The sequence below is a fragment of the Cricetulus griseus genome, chromosome 6, assembly GCF_003668045.3.
Source record: "Cricetulus griseus strain 17A/GY chromosome 6, alternate assembly CriGri-PICRH-1.0, whole genome shotgun sequence".
In the NCBI taxonomy this organism is placed as follows: domain Eukaryota; kingdom Metazoa; phylum Chordata; class Mammalia; order Rodentia; family Cricetidae; genus Cricetulus; species Cricetulus griseus.
In genome coordinates, this window is record NC_048599.1 from 39,283,245 (window position 1) to 39,308,035 (window position 24,791).

At 38.0% G+C, this 24,791-nt stretch overlaps 1 protein-coding gene across 1 annotated transcript in view; it reads right to left on the minus strand.

Annotated features, from left to right (window-relative positions):
* Nucleotides 1–24,791, minus strand: part of Sptlc3 (serine palmitoyltransferase long chain base subunit 3) — a 104,694-nt gene that overhangs the window by 70,060 nt on the left and 9,843 nt on the right. Inside the window, exons 2-4 of the mRNA XM_027420977.2 lie at nucleotides 13,350–13,535; nucleotides 6,598–6,752; nucleotides 5,780–5,928 (exon numbers count right to left, since the gene is read on the minus strand). Of these exons, the coding sequence (XP_027276778.1) occupies nucleotides 5,780–5,928; nucleotides 6,598–6,752; nucleotides 13,350–13,535 (490 nt within the window). The remainder of the gene's footprint in view (nucleotides 1–5,779; nucleotides 5,929–6,597; nucleotides 6,753–13,349; nucleotides 13,536–24,791) is intronic.

Genomic DNA, 24,791 nt, shown 5'->3' on the forward strand with positions numbered 1-24,791 from the left:
TCTCTACTTGACAGAAATTCCTCAGAAATGATACACATTCTCAGAGAAACTTGAACAGCTTAAGTTAATACTTATTTAAAATATGTTTTAACTTAGACATCTTGCTATTCCAAGCTGACTTTTCTTAAGAAGTTTGAATTAATGAAACTATATGTTTCCTATATTTAGCTTCAAATCATTTGGCAAAAGCCATAAGTTTACTTGATAACTGAAGTTCAAGTACAAGGACTAGTCAGAAAGCTATGTTACAGGGACAGGATGGAGTATTTACATTCTAGTGGTTAAGGGAAATCTTAAACTGAACAAAGAGATTTCAGCTCAGTTGTACATTGCTAGTAATGTTAGCATTGCAGCTGAAACTTAGCACTTAACACTATTGGGTGATGCCAAAACACCTGCTTAGTTTAAACACACTCCCACTTAGGAACATTCCTTCAGCTACTACAGCACACAGGGCTTGGAGGTTTTGTGCTTCTGCTGTCATCCAGTTCCCGGCTTTGTGTGTGTAGGGGAAGAAAGATGAGAAGTCACACATTTTTGTAGAGCTAATGTAGGAAGTGAAGAGAAATGAAATAAATGTTTCCCCGTGACTTCTCCTGTCACAAGCTGTTGCTGTCCACAACACAAATACAGCAGATGGCAAACTGATAATTCAGATGTCAGCCCACCTGATGAATAGTTCTCTGATGGAGGAGAATCCCGACAAACAAGGCTAATGGGACCACAGACTCTGGATACCAGTTGCTTCTGTCCATAAATTCACATGTGCAAAGACAGCTATGGTGTGTCCCCAATACCTATACTATAATGTGTAATTTCATGTGATATGTAATCTCATGACTACATCTCAATCTTATGGGCACATATATCTGTGAATAGTCAGACTATTCATCATTAACTGTATAATTTTGATATATAGAAAATTTACTAGGATATGCTTCATAACCAGATCTATTATTCATGAGGACTATAAGACACTTAGGCCCTGTTTCTTTTTTAATCACTAGCTCATACTGGCATAAATAACAGTTTCTTCTCAGTTCTAAGACAAGCCACATACAATTAATTGATTCAGAACCTCAAGAACAAATTCAAACTAGACTGGATGTATCTGTGAATGGATCATAAGTTAATCTTTCACAGGTTATGCACAAGGACAGAGTTACAGATGTCTGAATCAAGGTTATTAAGCACAAAGCAACCTAATATACTATGCCAGTTTTTCTAGCCAGGTCTGGCTGATAATGGAGACCAGTGGCTACGCTCTACTAAATTCCTTAGCAATAAACACTATGCACAAACTTCTAACCTTGGGTACAATATTCAAGGCTCAGCTAACTAACTGTTTATGTTTGTCCTAAAATTTATATGGAGGGCAAGAATAGCAATTAAACATTAAAAAAGTCCAGAGAGAAACAGCTTTTTGTGGGAAAAGTTTCACAAATAGCTAGGGCTACAGAAGATGGTCTGGCCTCACAGTCTTGATAGCCAGGGCTACAGAGGATGTCTGGCCTCATAGCCTTTAATAAAAATGTTACAAACTTCTCTCCTGCATGCAGGATAAGGAAATGTATTTTTAGGTTTGGGATGCCTTCATTGCCACTGCCTGGGAAAATACCAAACACCATGTCCCTGCCTATGCGTTGCCATGGTAAATGGCTCTGTCCCTTATCATTTACCAAAGGAATGCATTATGTCCCTGAGAAATAGCCTATGTAACCTTTTTACTGCCAAAGTGTGTTGTTGAATGTGTATATAAGCTGTGTGAACAAAAAAGCAAATGAGATTTAGAGAAGAATGAGAGCCAAAAAGAATAAAGTGTGTGGCCCTCAGATTATGTCTATGTCTTGTTTTTCTCAGTTATATAGGAATGTTTCCTAAGCCCTGCTGCTCTGAAGGTATTCTTTCAGCAACCCTGGTGCAGTTCTGGGAGCTGGGTTCACAGGCTGCGGTATTCTCCTAATTTAGCCTTTCCTTGGTTTCAAGATATGGGGAGCAGCATGTGCCAGGATATGTTCAATGATCAAAACTAACTCACTTCATTAGTTTTCTTGGTGTCTCTTAGCTACTAGTCATTTTCCACTGACAGATATGATCTGACAGGCATATGTGATTATCATAAACAAAGTAAAAGACCACTGTAGTTTTGGAAAGTTAGCCAGGCTATCTAGTTTCTGGTAGTCCTCTTAGAGTGTGGTCTCTAGGGTAGAAGTATCCAAATCAGTTTGAACTCACTGGAAGTGCAAAATATGTCTTTTCCTATTAGGAGGCAAATCTGTTGTTACTCAATTTGCAACAGTAAACATTTTCTTAAGACTATGAAACATGTTTTCCAGTCCAGTTACTTGATATTATTTTAGATAAATTGCTCTCAGAACAATGACATTTGTAAGTAGTGCATGTCAATTTTCCTTTTTATGTTGCAGAATGCTTTCAAATAATCCCTCTAGCTTATTTACTCCATCAAAGAAGGCCTAGATTCATATTTTATCCTGTTTTTTATGATTAGTGTGGGTAGCTTGTCTTGGGTCTTTAATTATTTGCTTGGAACCCATTAAAATTTGTCTTCTAGAATTTGACTCAGATGAATGGAAGAGATTTGGGGGTATGAACTAGGATAAGAATATAGTTTACTGAGATATACATTATATTATATGTATTACTAATATAGCTTATATAGAATATAGAATACTAAGAATAGTAATCTTTCTCCAACTATTTCTCCATTTATTGGTATGGAGAAAGAATATTAATGAAAATTACTCCTGCCTAATTTCCCTGGGCTTGCTAATCTGCACAACCAGGGATCTATCTGGAGTTGGCTTTCTCTGGCAGCAAATCATTGTCTGTGTCCAGCTGCCTTTTCCTTTGGTTTTCATCTACTATGATGAAGAGATGTTTTCTCTCACTGAGTTGAGGTGTTCTTCAATACTGTCTTCTGACTTGATTATATGCAACTCTACTACTAGTGTTACCAGCTCTTGAAGCAACATCCCATAGAAGTCACTCTGTCCCTTTTATAGCTGGAGTTGTTCCTCCAGTGTTTGATCCCTCTTCAAACAAAACATTATGGGTATCTCGTGTCTAAGTGGAGTAGAACTGCCTCTGCCCCATAACCCAGTGCCACCTCATTTATAGCTCTATCTCTAATGCCAAATAGAAACTAACAAGAAGTCCTTGCTAAGTAATATGAGCAAACATGATTGGCTCTGGAGCTTTAACCAAATATTTACTGTATTTGTAGATTTTTAGTATTAGATTTTTAATACTAAAAGTGTTTGAAAAAGCCATATAGAAGCCTGCTTTTTATAGGCATCATATATATGTATACATATATATATATATATATATATATATATATATGTATATATATACATGTGAATACATATTCTTATGAAAAAGTTTAATTGGAGTTATCCTACTTAGAGAATTAAATTCATCCTAGAAACCACATGACATCAAATCAAAATCCCAGTGGCAGATGTGTAATAAAACCCCATGAGTTGTTGGTCAAAGGTGTCCTGGAGACTCTAAAACAATACCAGCCATTGTCATTGCTCTTGGTTGCCCATCAGAATTTGATGATAAGGTCGTATTGCTGAAGACAACACATGTATTGATCAAGTGAAATAGAGAAACCAAGTTGGTAATGAGTAGGAAGCTTGTTCCCTGCTGGCTAGCTCTCATAGTACTGGAAGGTCTTATGTAGGCTGCTGGAGGAAAAGTCATCATCAATCTTAGCCAACTGTGAACCCTGTGAACTGTAATATTGACTGGGGTGGTAAGATATACCCATAGATTTAATAGTCAATGCTTTCTTCTTGGACTTAAGGCCTTCTTCTTAGGAGGACATACATGCCTCACAATGAAATATGCACAAGAATCATGGCTGAAGAGGTTATGTGCCCCGGGGTGAATCTGCTATTACTATTTTTGCTAAATGGACATAGTATAAAACTGCCCTCAAATTCATATCTCTCTACCTACAGATTAGTGCAGCTCTTGGGTCTCATCAGAAACCATCAGTAGTAGATGGAGATTAATGTAGAAATTCATACGTGCTCAAAGTGAAGAGAATAAGTATTTTTGGCATGCTCAGCCACAAATGGTTGATCTATATCACATCCCTCCCTATGACTGAGGGACCACCACAGAAGACGGGTCTGAAAGACTGTAAAAGCCAGATACCACGGAGGACGAAGCAGGACTGTCATAAACCTCACAGTACTTATCGCTGTCTACACAAGACCCTCATAAGACCAATCCTAGTGAATATTGAAGCGTGGGGTTGGAAGGGGTTCATGAGGTCTGACCCCTAACTGAGGAGCTAGGAATAGTTAATGGCTTCTGGGAGGGAAAAGTCAGTTTTCTTCAGGATATGACTCCTGGTACACTGACTGCTTTCCAATGGATGGTTCAACACCCAGGGGTGCATTACAGCACAAATGTTGTCAATGGTTATTAAGTAAAGATAAAAGAGGACAGGAATTTGGAGAGGTGTGTATGGATGGGGTAGGAGTATATCTGGGAGGAGCTAAGAATAGAAGTTCAGGTGAATGTGATCAAATACATTTTATACAATTCTCAAAGAATTAGCAAAATAGTTTCAAATGTTATAAAATTTAAATTTATTATTAAAAATTCATTTGCTTTAATTTGAGTTATTTGTTTCACATATCTGAATAATTACACTTAAAGGTATCTATGGACATAGTATGATAATCCTAAGGATGTAATCATCTACCACATCTAGTTAATTGCATTGTTTTTAAAGCCCATCTGCCAAATGGCTGTCTGAGAGGGACTTGTGATTTGTTACTCATTGTTAAGTCTTGTTGACCAGATTTGCCTGCAGTCTTAGGTAGGCCTGAGCCAAGCTGGCGGGTGTACCCTGCATTTGCTACCTGGATAGAGAGTAAAGAAGCTGACCTGAACTGAAATGTGGGGTGGGCAGAGAATATCATCTAGGTCCCATGATCCTGAGTTTTCTCCTCCAGAATCTAGGAATAGTACCACACAGGCTGCCCTGAGCACAGGAATGCTTAAAGAATAAGTGAGATGCTACATTAAAAAGCAACAACAACAACAACAACATGATGAAGAGTTGCAAAGCATTTAGCAGGAGGAAATATGTACCATGTTTTGTGTGACATGTTATTGCTTTCCTATACATTTTCTCTTTCTATGAGAAAACAAATTGTTTTGTTTCCCAAAAGAAAAGAAAATAGTGTGCTCCATTTTGCATTTTCAATAATTCATCTGTCATTAATTAATTAATTCACCACAGCATTCAGAAGGCCAATCCCTCTGCTCAGGATATTCACATTTGAGTATTAAAGACATGCATATACATATACAGCAGCAAGATTATTTTAATCAGTGATGGATGGTATTAGGAAAAATAGGGAAAGGAAAGAAAAAGGATGTCCTGAAGGAAACATGATAGTTGCTATTTTAGAAGTTTGGCTGGAAAGGCCCATTTTGACCTGTTCAGAAGAAATAAGCACACACTTAAAAATATGTGTGACAAAACAGGATGACTGACATTTTAAAAGAGGTGCATATGTCCCTTCTCCCTTCCTTCCTTCCTTCCTTCCTTCCTTCCTTCCTTCCTTCCTTCCTCCCTCCCTCCCTCCCTCCCTCCCTCTCTCTCTTTTTTTCTTTGCCTCCTCTTCTTTCTCCTCCCCTTCTTCAATTTTTTCACATTTATTTGAGGCATACAACATCAATACAATCCTGACTCAACAAGACAAAATTTCAAATTAATCAATGTACTTACCCATTTCATGTCTGGTACTGGCCACACCTACACCATACTTTTCTAAAGTATCCTTTACTGACTTCATTGACTCATCATATTTGACTGCAAGCCCGAGATAGTTGTAGGAGCCCATATTGACAACATTCTTGATAACTCTTCCAGTATGCCTGTAGGGAGATAAGCAAATGAATGCAATTGATGTCCTACTCCCTCAAAGATTTCAGTTTGCCCCAAGCCTCTCATTGTCTTTTCCATTTTAACTTGTGCTGTTCTTGGAATAGTCTTCTTCTTCTTCTTCTTCTTCTTCTTCTTCTTCTTCTTCTTCTTCTTCTTCTTCTTCTTCTTCTTCTTCTCCTTCTTTTTTTTTTTTTTGAGGAATATAACCTGATAGTGAAGTGAAGCACATTAGTGAAAGGGCCTTTGCCCCCAGTGTTTTGCTAGGCACTGGTTTTCCCTGAATGACTGATTTTATGATACCCAAGTTCTGTTTGAAAGTGATATAAAACCTTCTAAAGAAAAAAAAAAGCCAGTCATCACTGAATCTATCATTGAGAAAGCAGGAAGGTACAACTTGACAAAGAAGTTGACAAAGGCTCTTTCAGGTTGTCTCTCTGTGCTGTGAACATGCTGACTCAGTTATAATCCTAATTATAATGTAAAGAAGTGACCTTGGCCACTTAATCACTTTTCTTCCACCATATCAAGAGAAGTTGCAAATGGATGAGCAGATGAAGATAAGCCTCATTTGCACATTAGGTTTTCAGATCTGCAACTGGTGTCCCTGCTAGAATTCCCCAAGTGTTTACCCATTAAGCCCTCCCAGCTGACTGCTTTACCTGAATGTCCAGTTACGGTCATCAGACACTTTCTCCATCATGTCAAAGTAGGGCCCTGGGGCACTGCAGACAGTCTGATTCCAGAGGTCTCTGACTCTCATGTAAAGGTTCCTCTTATAAAAATTCTCAAAGTCCTGATAGAGTGGCACAAAATCCTGTTTTGACACAAGTGGAGGTAGAAGGTTAGTGTAGCACGAGTTCTAATAGGTCTTAATAATAAAAACTTAGAGTCAGATATTAGGGGGTGAATGCTGAAAGATAAGAGAAGTAAAGCAGCCATCCACTAAAGTTCTTAAGTCTATGAAATCCTCAGACCGAAAAGAGGCTAGCTCCTGTCTCTGCCTAAACATATTATTTCTGTTTTCTCCTCCCTAGTGCTGTGATTAAAGGTGTGTGCCTCCCAAGTACTGGAATCAAAGGCATGATATCCCAAGTGTCTGGGATTAAAGGTATATGCTACCACTGCCTGGCCTCTATGGTTAACTAGTAGCTAGCTCTATGTTCTGTTCTCCAGGTGAGCTTTGTTTGTTAGAGCACAAACAAGATATCACCACAGGTTAGCTTTGGTCCTTTTTTCTTTTCTTTCTTAAAAGAAAAGTTGAAATCTAAGAGACGTGAAAGATCCCAGTGAAATTAACAAAGAGGTCTTTTGTTGGGCAAGCACAGGTGGATGGTGCAGCAGATGGAGCTCACAAAACTGTGGGGCCTTCATGCCTAAAGAACCTTCCCCTAAGTATGAGTGGAAAAAATGGGGGCTGTCTGGCACATGTCTAAAATTTCAGCTTTTTGGAGGCCAAGTTAAGCAGACTGCAAATTCATAGCCTGCCTAGATTACAGAGTAAGTTCAAAATTAGTCTTGACAATTTAATGAGACTCTGCCAGACAAATAGTAGAATCAAATGGCTGGTGAGGTATCTCTGTGGTAGGCTTTATATAGAAGATCCTAGATTCAATCATTGGTCTTGTCAAGTAAAAAAGGATAACAAAGATGCTAACTCAATTCAAGAGAATATGGCAGATTCAGAGTTTCTTTACTGTCCAATAAAAGGGGTTATTCTACTTGGAGGTTTGGGATGTATTGATACTCAAGCAGTTCAGTTGGAAAAAGTAGTTGAAATATTAGTATTGGTCTTTGAGTCTAAATGCCCTCATGCATTGTGCTTTCAGAAGGATAGGTGGATATAAACTACTGTAGGAGTCTTCATTAATCATGAGGAATGTGACAGTGTTTTGAGGAAACAATTAGAAGTAACTGCCAAGCTTCTGTTGGCAGAGAGCTGTGACATGCTGAGGGCCAGGAACTGAACTGACAAGGTTGTAGAGGGATCAGGCCTCTCTTATAGGAGAGGTATGTACAAGCTTATGTTCTTGTACAAAATGTTACCCATGAATGTAAAGATATGCAATGAGCTGAGGTTCAATGGAGAACATGAACTATGATTTTGTCATTTGGCAAATAACAGTTGATGCTAGGAAGAAAATACAAAAGCCATAACTATGGCCTGAGTCAAGGGCTTTCGGCATTCACAGGACTGGAGCAGGAGAGTCACAACTTGTTGGAGGGATTGGGGAGACTTTGAAGTAAAAGAACCTTGTAGGTGATGTTAAGGCATATGAAGTTGCGATGGGCAAGAATAAATGAGGAGGCTATACAATGTGAGTAGATTTGTTTGCTAGAAATACAGAGAGCATTTGAGGAGAAATAATGAGAATAAACTATCTGGTACATCCTGTTGTCCTTTGTTCAGAATTCACCTTGTTCAAAGCCAATGTTAAGATTGGTGTGGCCTTTGAGTACCTTTCTTATCCTACCTTCTAACTTTTCCTACAGTGTGGATAAGGTTGGTGTGTCACATAGGCATAGAGCAAAGGAGACCTATCCTGTCTAAGGAGATTCAACTTTATTCTACAGTCAATGGAAAGGTGCTGAATAATTAAGAATGAGCTTTCTCATTGTCACCCTCTTTGCTCTCCTTCATAGTATGGAGCTCATTTCTCAAGAAAAGACCATAGACAAGCCATTATGGACCATTGTTATATGCTACTGATTTGCCTACTCACTCCTTGAGTTGGGTGACTCTAGAGAAAAATGAAGAGAATATGCTACGTTTCATGGCAAGTGGCTGTATCCCAGTCACATCCCCTTCTGTTACTTCACACCTTGGTGCTCAATGACAATGACATGAATCCTCAGGGGGAAATTGTGATTTTGTGTAGGAAAGAATGCTCATAAACATGCATGGAAGGATATTCCTATTACATGCAAATTTGTCACTCCACTGATTACATTTGACAGCTTCAAATCACTCAATTTCTGTAATAGACATGATACAGGTCTTATTATTAAAATCTATGAGTTTATGTGATGAGCCATAACATCTTTTCATGCTCTCACAAGGAAAATACGTAGTTTGTTTCCTCTTTGATTTCATAACTTTTCAGACTATTTCTTGCTTTGCAAATTAGTCTAATGAAGATTTAGTATTTGAAGACAGAATGATTATGATAGGACTTATTGTTATCTATCTGTAGATTTGACTTATCATTTGGCTTACTTAATTTTTCTATTTCTGACAAAAAGAATTCAGTGTAATAGAATCAGTGAAGACACAGTCATTTGAGGATATGGTGTAGAACAGAGTAAATTCCACCTAAAACCATAGATATAAAAGAGTATTTATACTTGTTATGTCAGTCCTTGTTATGTCAGTCCTCTCCCTTTATTTAAACTTATATGCTAAGTTTAAAATGAAAATTTTCTAAGCGTCAAAGATAAAGCTTCAATAGAAAAAGTGACAGAATGTCAGAAAACATGATGTGGAAGTCCTTCTGTATATATGTTTCTTTTATTGGCTGAAGAATAAATCACTGTCTGGCCATTGTGGCAGGAAGATAGGATGAGCAGAAGGAGTTGAGGAAGAGCAAGGGGTTTTAGTATTTGAAGTAGAGTGAGCCAAGGGAGAGTGGTAGAGAAGATGAATTAGAGATAAAAGAGGGGACCACATTCTGCAGAGCCTAGTCCAGGTCTGTTTTTCAGTTAGTGACTTGGATAGATTTTTGTTCTGTACAAAGATAGGATGTGGGTTTTAAACCTTGGGTTTTAAAAGAATTATATTGGTTGTCTGTTGAGAAGATCTCATAAGGTTAAAGGATGGGCATCAATTTCATTGGGTAAGAGAAAATAGTAGTTTGGACAGAGCTGCAGCATCATGAATGGTAAAAGCAAAACAAAAATCCAACAGTCATCTGATGATACACATACAAAAATGCTCAATTCACTAAAAGAATCATAGGTCATTGGAAAATAGCCTATCACATGTATTGGTGAAGGGTCTTCATGACGTTGTTTAGATTGTTAACACAAGGCAAGGATATTGACTGTCAGGCTGGGCGTTGGTGGTGCACACCTTTAATCCCAGCATTTGGGAGGCAGAGGCAGGCAGATCTCTGTGAGTTGGAGGCCTGCCTGGTGTCCAGATCGAGTGCCAGGATAGGCTCCAAAGCTACACAGAGAAACCCTGTCTCAAAAAACTAAAAACAAAAACAAAAACAAAAACAAACTAATGTCAGACTGAAGAGAGAATTGGGAAGACTAAGTCACATCCAAAGTGTATAGTCATCAATACTTATTACCATTTACTCCAAAAGGCTCTAAATTTATAAAGGAGCTCAAATGGGACAAATATTAAAATCATACTTAATAAGGAGAGTATATTGCATAAATCTGCCTCATAGAGAACAGACTGAAGTTATCTATTTTATACAGAAATGCAAATTACTGAATTACTTATTGCCATGCCTATGGTCAAGCAATTATTGTAACACTGGGGACAAAAGCTGAAGTACAGGTTATTGTGTGCTGCCCACAGCCTGTCACTTGAGACTGAATGAATTATCCATTCTTTTTACTGCTGGACAAATTGGGGCTTTACATCTTTCTGGGTATTTCCTGGGCCAGAAGGGAATTTTTCTCTAGTTATGTCTCTGATAGCAGCCCCCATCAATGCAAAAGCCTGAAGGCTCAATGCCCTTACTTCAGGTTAGAATGATTCTAAGGGGCCCTTCCATCCACAGAGCTCCCAGACAGACTTAGGCTTTTGCTGGGTCTGAATCACCACTATCATTGTCACTAAAGGACTACTTCGCTGTGCTGACTACTTCAACATTGCCTTCAATGTCTCTGCCCAAGTGAGACATTTGAGGTTATTCAGTGTTTCTTCTATTATTTTTTTCTAGATGCAGTCAGCTACCAAGACTTGATCTCTGCCTGCATCTTTTCATAAGCAGTTCCATTTTCATTTTATCAGCCTCCTCCACAGTTCACAAAGAAGTGATTTCCAAGCAACTGTCAGCCTTCCTTAGTGTCAATCTGCTTCTGGTCTTCAATTGGAATTCCATCTCTGACATCTATTAAATTCTCTGAAGTTCATTTCATCTTTCTTTTCTCTCTTTGCTCTTCTGGAACTGCTCTAGAAATCCTGTATACATTTTTGCCTTATTACACATTGCTAGGCTGAAGACTAGCATGGGAGTTGCCACAAGATACACCTTGAGAGTTTTATCCTGAGCTCCCTTATAAATTCAGCTGCTAATTCTTGACAAACTAGACTTGCCAAAGAAGTATCAATCACTGTGCATTTATGACAATCTTTCTGCTCTATTTCCCACCTCAATGAATAACACATGTATAGCCACCCATACTAAAACCCTAGGCATGGTCTTTATCTCTCAGTTTCTCCAAATCATATTGACCATTTGCAGTGCCACTTCTTAAACATTTTTTGGCTTTATTTCTTATCACTGCCCTGTTGTCACTACCTTTGTCCCAGAACCACTGTTTCACCTAGATTTTTTTGTATCAGTGTCATCTTTCTGCAATCCATTTTTCATAGTGTAGAGAGAATAATCTTTCTAAATCTACAAATCTACATTCTTCTGCTAGAAATCTGTCAGCATGTTCTCATAATAAACATTCACTGATTATAAAACAATTAATGTCTGACCCCACTTGCCTTTCACACAGTCCTTTTTTCTCTTACTCAAGCATCAGAATTCTTTGATTCCTTGAATATGACAACACTTCCTCTTATTCCTGGACCATCTTGTATCACAGTTCTATCCTTAAAGAATATGCACCCTTTGCCTTACCACTTGCTCTTCCACATTCATAGCTTAATTTAATTTTGTTCAACTTAGGAGCCTTTGCTCAACACCACGTTCAGGTTGGGCATTTTTTTCAAAGCTGTCCTAGTGCTCTCTATGTATATCTCTGATGCTTCTTGTCAGCATTTTTTTTTTATGGTTAGTTCTTTAAAGGTAGGGACCATGTCTGTCCTGATATTCTCCTATTCTTAGATTGTACCCAAAGAATAGTGCATCTTTCAGCTTTCATCGGAGAAGCTTCTCTTTGCAGTACATGGTGGTTAACATAGAGACTTTCAAATAGCCAAGGTGCAGAGGAAAGGAGGCTGTAGAATGCTCTACACTAAATGAATCACCTACACTGCACTCTTTCCTCTCAAGGCCTAGGGATCATTGGGGAAGAAGGGGCCAAAACAAATAAGCAAAATAAAACAAAACAAACAATAAAGAAACAGAAAACAACCAGAGTGGATGACTACAAGAAAATAGTGTCTTCCTCATATAGCAGAGCAGCTATGCATATGCTATCACACATTATATCAAGCATGCACAAGATCTGTACAGTCAAGGCAGACCAAATTCCAGCCTAGAGAGGGCATGTGGGAAGTCCCACTGGCAGCTGAGGAACTACTGATAATGGATGGCTTCTGGGATAGGGAAAGTAGTTGTCTTTAAGAGTATAACCTCTTTAAGAGTATAACCTCTGGTAAGTTGGCCATGCTCCCGTGAAAGGCTACACATCCAAGACTATTTGGGCATCATAAATTGTACTTGACAGGTTAAAGAAAAAAAAAAAGGACATGAAGTTTGGTGTGCAGGGAAGCAGGTGAAAATGGAAGGAGTTGATGGAGGGAACAAATATGATAAAAATGTGTATGAACTTTTCAAATAGCTTATTATATATACATACATGATAGGCCTCTAAATATCTTTCTGCTTATTCTCTAGCTCAGTACAGAAACAAGGCAATATAGATATTTTCAAAAATATCTAGGCAGACTGTTCTAAACGGAGTCACTTGATCATTTCTATGTGTTTCTGTCAGTCCTAATGACAAATCTAGTTTGTGGAGGCCAGGGATGCTCTGTATGTTCCTTCAATGCATAGGGCTGATTTCCAAACAGTTCAATCAACTAGTGAGGTATATCAGAATTGCAAATTTTGAGAAATCCTGACCTAGATAAAACAGAAATGTTACATTTCATTTAGATACGTGTTCTTAGTTTGGAATAGAGCACAAATGATACTGAATCTAGAAGACCAGGGAAGATTACCCCCTAGGCACCCTTACTTTCACTGCTGTCTTTCACATTGATCCATTCATAATTAAAATGATCTTTTATCATCTACTTTATGAAAACATTGTTCAAGGTAAACATTATAATGAACAAGAAAACTTAAATTCTGTTCCTGGCAATTAATAGCATTCTAATAAATATGAAAAAAAACAAGGCCACAAATACATAGGAGACAGGGTTTAGTGAGTGGGGATGAATGGAATTTATGCTCAGTGGTTCTTGGACATGCTATTCCTTATTGGTTCTGTACCTGAATCACCATTTCTGAGAAGAGTGACACTGATACAGATCCAGAGAGGCAAACATACGTACTTTTTGTTCTTCCCGCTCTACCGCTGCATTGCATTTTTCTATTCCCAAGCTTCTCATAAAGTCTCTAAGATAGCCGAATAGGGTTCCAATTACATAGGCCATGTAAGTAAAAACCAAGACATACAGTGGTGGTTCCGGGTAGGAATCAAAGATGGGCTTATCAAAAAATCGTGGCTTCCTATTTTGCTGAAAACACAAAAGAAAATCCAAGATTAATAATTTTTCATTAAAAATGTATTATAATACTTACATTCATCAATTTTTGATCTTTAAAATTTAAAGAAAACATTTAAAAGTATTAAAACTACTTGAAAAATACTGGAATTTGATCATTGAGAAGGATAAACAGAAACATAAATTTACTTTATAACCTATAATGAAATAATTGATATAAGAAAAAAAAATCTCAAAAGACAAACCAGTTGGTGAAAAGTTAACGAGGAATGGGATGATTTTAAGATTCCAAACTGCAGCTCATGATTTACTTCTTAATTATGAGTTTGGTCTCACTGCCTTAACCAAGTTGTCTAAGTACACAACATGAACAGCCAACGCTTTGTGCTTTTGTGAGGTAGCAATCCATGCTCACTGTTTCCTATGAAACACTAACCCTGAACCCTGCTATTCACTTGTATGTTTCTATAAAAAGTAAAAAAGCAAACAAGGAAACAAATTCAAGAAAAAGCCAGATGTCTTTCTAGGGAAGGGATCTTCTGCTATTTCAGCTGGAAAAGAAAACTATTACCATTTTATCATTGTGTTTGGTGTGGATTATAGTTAAGATTAAGATAAAATGTGTCTGTGAGACAAACAAACAAACAAAAAAGACCTTTCTCTTTTAGGAATTAATGTCACAGTGCAGAGACTTTTAGCATCAGACTCTTCCAATTCTTGTAACATTGACTTGCTCACACTAGCTTTATTGATATTTGCTCAATGGATTAATGGATAAAATAGTTCAGATACCAATAGTTTCATTATCATATTATTTCATTAGAAATATACGAGTACTTTCTTAATAGATGGAATATTCCCTTATTAAACTGAAGGCAATCAAACCTCTTAGGGTGTAATTTTCTTTCTTCTTTCAAGATGGCTCTACTTTTAAAGATTTGTTTAAGTTACTTTATGTGTTTGAGCATTTTGCTTGCATGAATGTATACATATCCCATTCATGTCTTGTGACTGTAGAAGCCAGAAGAGGTCATTGTCCCTTCATGAATTGGAGTAACAGATGCTTGTGAGCTGCCACATGGGTTCTGGGAACTGAAACAAGGTCTTCTGCAAGAGTATCAGATGCTCTTACTGCTGAGCTGTCTCTCCAACTCAGTAAAGATTTTCTAATCTAGGGCTGAAGAATTGTTTGCAAATATGAGATCTTTTCTCTATTCAAGTAGATTAGGAGTCATGTCTTGCTTAATAAGTTTTTTTCCTGAATATACTATTGCTGTATTCCGAGCTATGTTCCTCAGAATGCCCTTTAATATATGGTGATGCCCTAGAGTTTGTTTTCACTTGTACTCTGATCAAATTTGGAATATAGGATATCTCAACATTGTAGGAGGATTCACTTCTATAGATGATTTACTTTCCATTGATGTTGCCAACACTATTGATAGCTACTTTTCATGTACTAGGCTAAAAAAGGAGATATGAAATCAGCAAATACAGTATTTATTTTAAAGAGCAATAACACAATAGAGAAAAATGTGAATGTCATAATGATGACTCCAAGGGGATCATATTTTACTGAGTGATCAGAAGTTGCTTCCTAAAGAAAGCTGAATTGTATGCTAGCATTGATGGGAAGTAGAAAATAATGGTAGAGAAGACAGCAATATGTCAGACTGTCAGGGTTCATATCTGGATCCTTTTATTTACTATTTGTGTGGCCTTGTATAAATCTCTTGATTTCTCCAGTTTTCAAGTGTCTCAAATTAAATAAAAAACTGAGGATAAGAATGTTTGTTTTGGAATTTAAATTATATAGTATCTGCAAATGACCTGTCATACCATAAACACTCATTAGATGTTGCAATAGCTCGTATGTTATCTCCTGGAGAGAGATGATAAATGCGAGTGTAAGAATAGAAGGTGCTGATTCTGAGAAATATTTGGGGAAAATGAAAAAACAAAATTTGCCTTGGCTGATACATAGATGGGAAAAGTATCTGTCAAGTATGAGAAAAGGAAAGACATGAGGGATTTTAAGGGGGTGAGATAAAATACTGAGATACTGAAGTTACAAAAGTCCATTGTGTATAAGCCTGCACAAAAGGTAGCTCCCTATAGTTATCTCTTATGGCAGGACTTTCTGACAAGGAGAAGAGCCTTGCAAATAGAACACATTCAGAGCTTCAAAAGGCATGTACTGAGTAGGAGACACAGTATGTCTGCCCTCACTCACAAGCAGGACTGAGTGTCACTGGTTCTTCTAAAAGCCAACTCAGGAGAGTGCAGCCTACTGACCCCTGCTTTACTTTAGCAAGCTATCAATATTCACCCCTGCCTTAATTCTACTGATACAAGATCTTAATCTAGGAAACTGTTTGTGTCTTTACTCCTAAGATTCAGGAAAAAGCATCAGATTCCTTAGCCAGCCTCTAAGAAAGAAATCCCTTCTCACCAGGGTGTCAGTGGTACCAAAGCCCCACCCATTTAGCCCATATATAGGCTAGGCTCACAGTAGCCTCTCTTTTTGATTTAGTGCTGGGAGAGCTCACTAACATTTGGCAAAAATGCTAATATGGATTAAGGACCCATTTTCCTTCCACAGCTTATGCAAGCCACCATGGCTACCTTGATGCTGTGTTTCAAGCTATGCAAAAGTGAAAGCAGACTAGATCAGGCCCTTTCAGGGTGGTATGGCTGTAGACCTCAAAAAGCTAGCCACCAAAACACCAATCAATGAAATTAAGAAGTGGGGTGCAGAACTAAATAGAGAATCCTCAACAGAGGAATCTAAAATGGCTGAAAGACACTTAAGAAAGTGCTCAAAATCCTTAGCCATCAGAGAAATGCAACTCAAAACAACTCTGAGATACCATCTTATACCAGACAGAATGGTTAAAATCAAAAACACCAATGACAGTCTATACTGGAGAGGATGTGGAGAAAAAGGAACACTCCTCCATTGCTAGTGGAAGTGCAAACTTGTAAGACCACTTTAGAAGTCAGTATGGCGGTTGCTCAGAAAAATGGGAATCAGTCTGCCTCAAGATCCACTAATTCCTCTCTTGGGCATATACCCAAATAATGCATGTTCATACAACAAGGACATATGTTCAACCATGTTCATAGCAGCATTGTTTGTAATAGCCAGAACCTGGAAGCAACCTAAATGCCCCTCAACTGAAGAATGGATAGAGAAAATGTGGTACATTTACACAATGGAGTACTACTCAGTGGAAAAAAAAACAATGGAATCTTGAAATTCCCAGGCAAATGGATGGAACTAGAAAAAATCATCCTGAGTGAGGTCACCCAGTCACAAAAAGAAAGTTCTTCAGTCTTGGGGATGTGGGGGAGACTGGGAGGAGTAGAGGGAGGGGAGGCTGTGGTTGGGATATATTGTATGAGAGAAGGATTAATAAAAAAAAAAAGACAATGTTAAAAAAGTCTCAAACAGCAATTCAGATATAGTTGTCTCTACCTCAAAGAACAAAGGAAATATCACTATATAATTATGAAAATGTAGTATGTACATTTTGGTCTTTTTTTCTAGTAAATTTTTTAGTATTTCAGAATCTCTTTATTAGTTTTTTTGTTTTACATACCACCACAGTTTCCCCTCTCTCCTCTCTTCCCATCCCCCCCACCTCCCTTCTACCCCCACCCCATTCACTCCTTCTTCATCTCCAGAAGGTGTACGGCCTCAATGGAAGTCAGCAAAACATGGCATATTAAGTTGAAGCAGGCCCAAGCTCATCCTCCAGTAAATAATTTTAAAAGAGATACAATATAATATGGCATAAAGGACTTAGATATGAATGAATCTATGTTAGAGTAAGGAAATGATTCAGGGTGGTAGTAAGAGTCCACAAGAACTGATGAGTGGAACAAGAAATGGTAAATAGGTATTGATAAAATTCTGTCTCTCTCTTGTTCTGTTCATATACCTGGATATTATATATTATATTACTGATACATATGCATCATTTCATTTGTATCCTTTCCTCTACCCTGTTCAAAAGGACATAGTTATTTAATGTAATAACTATGACATTTTTGAATTTGTAAAATATATTTATATACCATCAGATCAATAGAACACAGAGAGAAGGAAGATTATAATGAAAGAACAGTTCTGCATCTCATCAGGTTTGCATATGTATGAAAAGGAAGTATATTTTGACAATATATATTATATACATATGTACACATATATACATATATTTATTTTTTAAGCACTGGGCCTTGACCCAGGAACCTACAGACAGTAGGCAGGTGCTTTACCACTGGGCTACATTGCCAGCCTGTGTATTTATGTTAAGCACTAAAGAAACTACTAAGAAAACTCAAGAATATAAGGAGAATCGTTAAAATAATAAAAATATTATCATAGAGCATTCAGTTAAAGCAAAAGGAAGCATTAAAGTTAGACTAGATACAAGACCTCCAGAAAGCAAACCAAACCAAACCAAAAAAGGCAGACATAAACCTAATGGTTTTTTAAGTTTAATTTCTTTTATTGATTCTCTGGCAGTTTCGCATCATGTACCCCAATTCTGCTCACCTCCCAGTCCCCCAAAATTCTTTTCTCCTCCTACAGCACACCCTGAAAAGAAATTAAAACCAAGTAAGCAAGCCAGCAAATAAACAAAATAAGAACAAAAGCAAGGAAAGAAAAAACCCCAAACAAAACAAAAATAACAAAAAACCTCTTTGTTTCTCCTTCTTTCTTGCCTTCCCAACACCTCTTCATTCATCCTGGTGGCATTGGGGACCTCGGAGTGTCATGTAGTTTACCCTTTTGTCCTATCAGCTTTACAAATGTTCATTGCAATGAGTCACTGGTCTGGTTCAAGGCCTCTGGTTTCTGGTACACCATCATCCCTGGATCCTCACTGGAACTCCGCTGGGATATCCTGTTGTCATCCTGAGTCATGGAGATACTGCGGGTATTGTTCCACAGGACCAGTCCCTTCACGAGTTCCAGCAGGTCCTAGATGGAGTAGATGCTAGGGTGGTCAACCCCAGGCCTGACTGTAGGCCTGGGTGGTAGCCGATCTGGTCATTTCATCTCACATGGCTTCTGAGGCCTCCTGAGGTGACACGAGCCACAGACATCAACACAGACCCCAGCTGCAGCAGGACCACAGGCTCAAACATGGCCCTCAGTAGCAGCTTGGGCCTGGACATCCCGGCTCTGGGTGGAAACAAAGGCCATTCAGGTCAGGATGGTTCTGGCAACCACATGGCCTCTGGACACCACCAAGATCGTGACCCCACCCCTGGGCTTCTATGTGACCTTTGGTGGCAATATGGGACTTGGTCTTCAGCACAGACCCCAGCCTTGGTACAACCAAGGACCCAGACATGGTTCTTGGCAGGATGTCTGGATGTCATCACTGCCCCAGGTGGCAGTGCAGGTCACTCAGATTGGCACAGGCCCCAGCTGACATGGCTCTCAGCTTCAGCTCTGGCCCAGATGTCACCATGACACTGAGTGGCAGATCAGGCGACAGGACTCCGAATTGAATGCATCTTGGACTCAGGTGGCTGATCTGATCCTGGGCATCCCCATGGCCCTTGGTAAACCTAATGATTTTTGTCACATAGTGAAAGTGAATGGAAGAAGCAGTCTCATCAAGTGCCAGTGTGTCAAGCTGGATAAAAACAAAGTTAAATTCAGCTATTCGATATGGAAACACAGATTCACAATGGCAAATAAACTGACAGAGTAGAAAAGTCTGTATCACGAGAACACCTCTAGCAGAAAGCTGTGATGCTGCACTCATTGAGTTCAGGTCTAAATTGTGCTTAGAAATTGCTTAGAAATAGGCTTTTGGTTTTATAGTAAAGAATCATTTTGTTGTTGAAAAAATGACAGTCCTCTAGGAAATGCAACAATGACAAACATATGCACTTCAAAAATCCACAAATACATGAAATAAAACCAGACAGAAATGGAGGAAGAAAAAATTGTACAATAATAGTAGAAATGTCAGTATTCTGCTTTTGGTAATAGATAAAATGTCTATAGGATTCTTCTCTCCCCAAACAGAAAAATACACATTTTTCTCAAAAGTGTGTTCAAGCTAGCTGTAAAACAAGCCCCAATAAATTTAAAATAGTTGGAATCATACAGTGTACATTTTCTCCAAATGCAATGAAATTAAAAATAACAGAAAAATGGAAAATTTACAGATATGTGAAAATGAAACAATACATTCCAAAATTGGAATGGGTCAGAAGAGAAATCAAAAGAAGTTATAAAACATTTTGAGATCAATAAATGTGAAGGCATACAACCACACTTAATAGATATAACTGAGCAGTGCTTCATGTGAAATGATGCCTCCATCAGAAAAGAAAGATCTCAGATCAATAATCGATGACTTTACCTTAAGACACTGGGAAAAGTAGAATAAACTACAGTTAAAGGAGTGAGAGAGAGAGAGAGAGAGAGAGAGAGAGAGAGAGAGAGAGAGAGAGGGGGGGGGGGAGGGAGGAAGAGACGAAGAATGAAACCTAAATAGGCAACAGAGAATTTGGTTCTTCAAATGGCATAAGCCTTTAATCCTAGCACTTGGTGATGGAGGGGGGATAGAGGCAAATGGATCTCTATGAGTTCCCTGGTCTACAGAGGGAATTATCAGACAGCCAAGGTTATACTGAGAAACCCTGTCTTTAAAAAGAACAAAGAAAAAGAAAAGACGACTGACCATGCATATACTCAGATTATCAAAGTCAGGGAGGAACAGGAGATGTTACTGATGACTGTACAGAAAGAACAATTCTGAGGTGATATCATAGGTAACTCTCTGTTAACACAATAGGGCATTTACAACATGAATACATTATAATGAATACTTTGATATAGACTAGTATCAAGCTATAGACTAGTATCTCAAATGTTTTGGTGAAAATTATTTTTAAAACCATGTGGCAGGTGGCATGTTTATAACAGATAGCAAATCATAATGCATTTATCACTTGCTCTACATTTTTTCAGGTTTTCCTTGAAACTGTCTTGGGCCACTTGGCTATAGCTGGAAATGCTATGTTATAGTCAGAGGCCATCAGAAACTGAATATGCATAGAGGATGGGAAATTGAAGGATGGGAATCCCTACAATTGTTGATGAACTTGTTGGGTCACTGAATCTGTAAAGCCAAGGACCACTTAATTTGAGACTTCTCAATATGTAAGAATGATAAAAATCATTTAAAATCTATCTATATTTGAGTTTTCCATTACTTACAACTTATACTATTCTATTCATCAGTACCCAGCTCTTAGTGAGAGGGGCAGAGCAGACAGTCATGTACTTGTAACATGAAACACAAAAGACCCAGAGACTGATACTGGGGTTCAAGCTTCAAGCTGAAGATCAGAAAGGCAAAGCTTCTGACCCCTAGCTTCTTACCTCTACCTGAGGTTGAATTGAATTGAAGATGGGCTGGCCTTGTCTCCATGAGTTCTCACCAAGCCTCAGACTTTAACCTTTCCTCAGTGTGGCTGGAGAATGAATGCTCTCTGAGATCTTACTTCTATCTTCTATACTTCTCTAATGTTGGTATTAAAGGTGTGAGCTATAATTCTCTTTTAGACTGATTCACTCTTCTGTAGATCTGGGTGGCCTTGGGGTCACAGAGATCTATTTACCTCTTATACCTGGGTCCTAGTATTAAAGGTGTGAACCACTACCTCCTAGCTTCTGGCTGCTGGGAATAAAGGTGTATGCCTGGCTTCTAAGGCTTGTGGATGACTTTGCTTTTCTGAATCCCGAGTCAAGCTTTAATAAATCATAAATATCATTACATGTACTCATCTAAATGATTTAGAGTGGGAATAAGTACTCTGTTCCAATTGCCAAGAATAAATTACTCACTGCTAGCATATCAACCATCAGTCATGCCCAATGGAGGGTATGTTCATGATAGTCTTTTCTTCAGCAGAACCCTCCACTTCAAACAGCTGAATATCTGATTGATTCCAAGGCTGCTATTTTTCTTTTCTAAAATACCAGAAAATTTGAAGTTGATATTTCTGAAGGCACATGAGTGAAATAACACTGAGGATTGTAGCAATGGGGTGGTGTTAAGAGTGATGAATGCATACAATTGTATCTTACTTGGCAGGGCCTGAAGTGCAATTTAAATGGCATTGCTTAAGACTTTAATTCTCTTAAGTTGTCTGGGAATTTTGGGATAAGAAGCTTTCTCCATCTTCCCTTATCTTATTTCCATCCTATATCCAAACAACTTTACATAGAAAATATTTTTTTTAAAAGTGCACCTAAACTGGATATGCACAGGCATTAGCCTGTTCTCTAAACAATAAACCATGTCAAGCATTCATGTAGTCTTTATATTTACTAGGTATAATAATTTAATATAAAGTGATATGAAGTGATTGGAGAACATGTATAGGTTATAGAAAATCACATAGCATTTTACATAATATCACTAAAGAGACTTGAATATCAGTAGAGTTTGCTATCTTTGACTGCTCCTGGAAACAACCAAACACGGCTACCAAGTAATGAATGTATTTAAACAATAGCATTGTGTCATATATTTTACAAATAAAAATATTTAAAACACTTTATTCATTCCTGTGTCTCAGGTTAACTAATCATTCAGAATTAATAGAGTGGTTAAACATTTTATTTTCTACCTACTTATTACTAGTACAAAGAACACATTAGTTTTTTATTGAAAATAGATTTTTCATACAATATTTTCTGACTACCATTTTCCCTTTCCCAGCTGCTCCCATATTTACCTTTCTGTGTACTAGGAATAAGCAGGTGGAAAATAAAAAATTTAACAAATGCTATTTAAAGTAAAATCAAACAAAATGCAATGCAGTATACTGGACTATATAACAGACACAAAAACTTATGGGGAAAATGGATGAAATACAAATAAACTCTATAGTTCATCATAGTTTAAAAATATTGATTTTGTGATGATTACAGAGGTGTCATGATGTGTTAAGACTAGGATAGCCTGGGTGAAAAAGAGTTCCAAGAATTTTCAATTTTCTGTCTGTCTTTGCATCTCTTCTGTAAATCTTAATTATTTCAGAATAAAAAGTACCTAGAAGATGCATATATATATATATATATATATATATATATATATATATTTTATGAAATAAGAGGATAAGGGAGTTGCTTCTGTTCAGATTATGTAATTGGATTCCTCATGTGAACAGTCATGTTTGATGAAATCTCATGGACACAACACTTTCATGGTAATATTAATTCTGAGCTTTAAGGTACCTAGTATAATCAGTCACTACTGTTGGAAGTTTTTTGAAGACTATGAAATATGGAGACATTTCACTTGATAAAGTCTGAGCAAAGCCTCTTATTTAGTAGATCCCAGTGGAGTGGCTGGAGAAGAAGAAGAGTGCCCAGCCACCTGGAGTTTAGACCACCAAGATATATAAGACAATGTAGAATAAAACTTAATTTTTATGCTGTACCAAAATTCTAGCATGAATTATCTCTATCATGTTTTGTTATTTTTTTATTTGAATTTAAACTCAACCAAAACTTAATAGGTATTTGTTACTTAAGGTTCTGCCAGAAGTCAGTTGTCAAGAGTCACAGATATGAGGGCAATGTTGAGGTTCCTGTGGGAATTTGGAAAAAAAGATGATGTAACATTGTCTAGGAGAGGGAGGGAATGTTTTGTCAACCAGGGAACAATTGACGAAGGGTTTGAATGATGAGCCAAGAAGATAAAGGCATGTAGCAAGAGATGGAGAAAAAGATCCCAAGAGAAAAATGAGAGCTTCCTGAGAGATGTGCATCCCTTTACCTCTGACTACTTCTTTCACCAACTTGGTGGATCTTTTATTCCTTTCTCAAGTCCTCAAGTTCTTTATTCTGCAATTTCTAGAGAACTTCCTATTCTTAATATTGATGTACTCATCATTCCAGAATTTCCAAAGTGTTCCCCCTCCCCTCCATTCTTCCCTCCCACCTTTCTCTACTTTCTTCCTTTCTCTGAGAGATTCTCACTCTGAAAGTCTGGCTGGCCTTGAAATCCTGACTCCCAGATCTCTATTCCCTACATGCCAGGTTATAGATTTGGGCTACCACACCCAGTTGACAAAGATACTTATTAGTCACCATGTCCTCCAACAAAGGTAATAAATATTATAGCATAATTAACAGCAGGCTGTAAACTTTGGCAGTTCCAATGAATCCTGTGTGTCACACAGTAGAGATTTTTTTTAAATTCAGTCCTAAAGAAGCAAGAGTGCTTACTGTTCTTGCAGAGGATCTGAATTTTATTCCAGTGTGCCACGGGTTCCAGGGGGATCTGATGTTCTCTTCTGCACTCCACATTTACCTACCCACCCACTCCACCCCCACACATGGGGGCGAGGAAGGAGAGAGAGGAAGGGAGAGAGAGCTAAGGGGGAGGGGGAGAGGGAGAGGAAGAGACAGAGAGAGAAGAATTAAATGTAAAAATGGATAGAATGAAATAGGAAAAATCACAAACAGTATCTAGGTTTTTGATATAAGCCACAAGGATAGAGTTTTTTTTTTTTCTTTTTATGAGAAGAGAAGGACCATAAACCCAGAGCAGGTTTGAGCAATGGAAAGAGGAGTATCAAGAACTCAGTTGTTATAAGTTAAGCTTAAGAACTTTTTGACTATTCAAGGCCAGAAAGAAGGCACTGATGGTCAGAAGTTGTAGTCTACCATGGCCTGGCAGCTCTCTCCAAGTTTGACAACATGGAAGACTCCATTCTCCCCAGCAGGAGCTTCCTGTTTCCTATCTAACCTTATTTGGAGGATGTCTTTAGTACTGGATGCCTGACTTATTTCAAGGATGATGCTTGTCATGGGTCCCTGCAAATGCTTTTCCTTGTTGCTCACATGATAATTAGGTTAATTTTCTAGCCATTTTGATAGAACCATGTTTGCAGTAATCCAGCTCTATGAAAGGAGAGTGCCACTTAGGGTTTGTTCCCAGGCTTCCCAATCCCATATACTTTCTATACTGTGGAATAAAGTTGAGTTGTCTCTCTGAAGTCATATCCCAGAGGGCTGTCTCAGTTGCATCCACTGCCATCTAAACCCTGTTCCCTGCTTCTTCCACTGTCGTGGACCAGTGGCCAATGATGTTCAAGAAAGAAGGAGACCCACAAATACCTACTGTAGGTCTAATGAGATAAGGTCAAATCACCATGAAAGATAGAACTATGCGAGCCCAATGATGCAGTTGTAAAAGAGAAAAGTGCAAGTGTTAA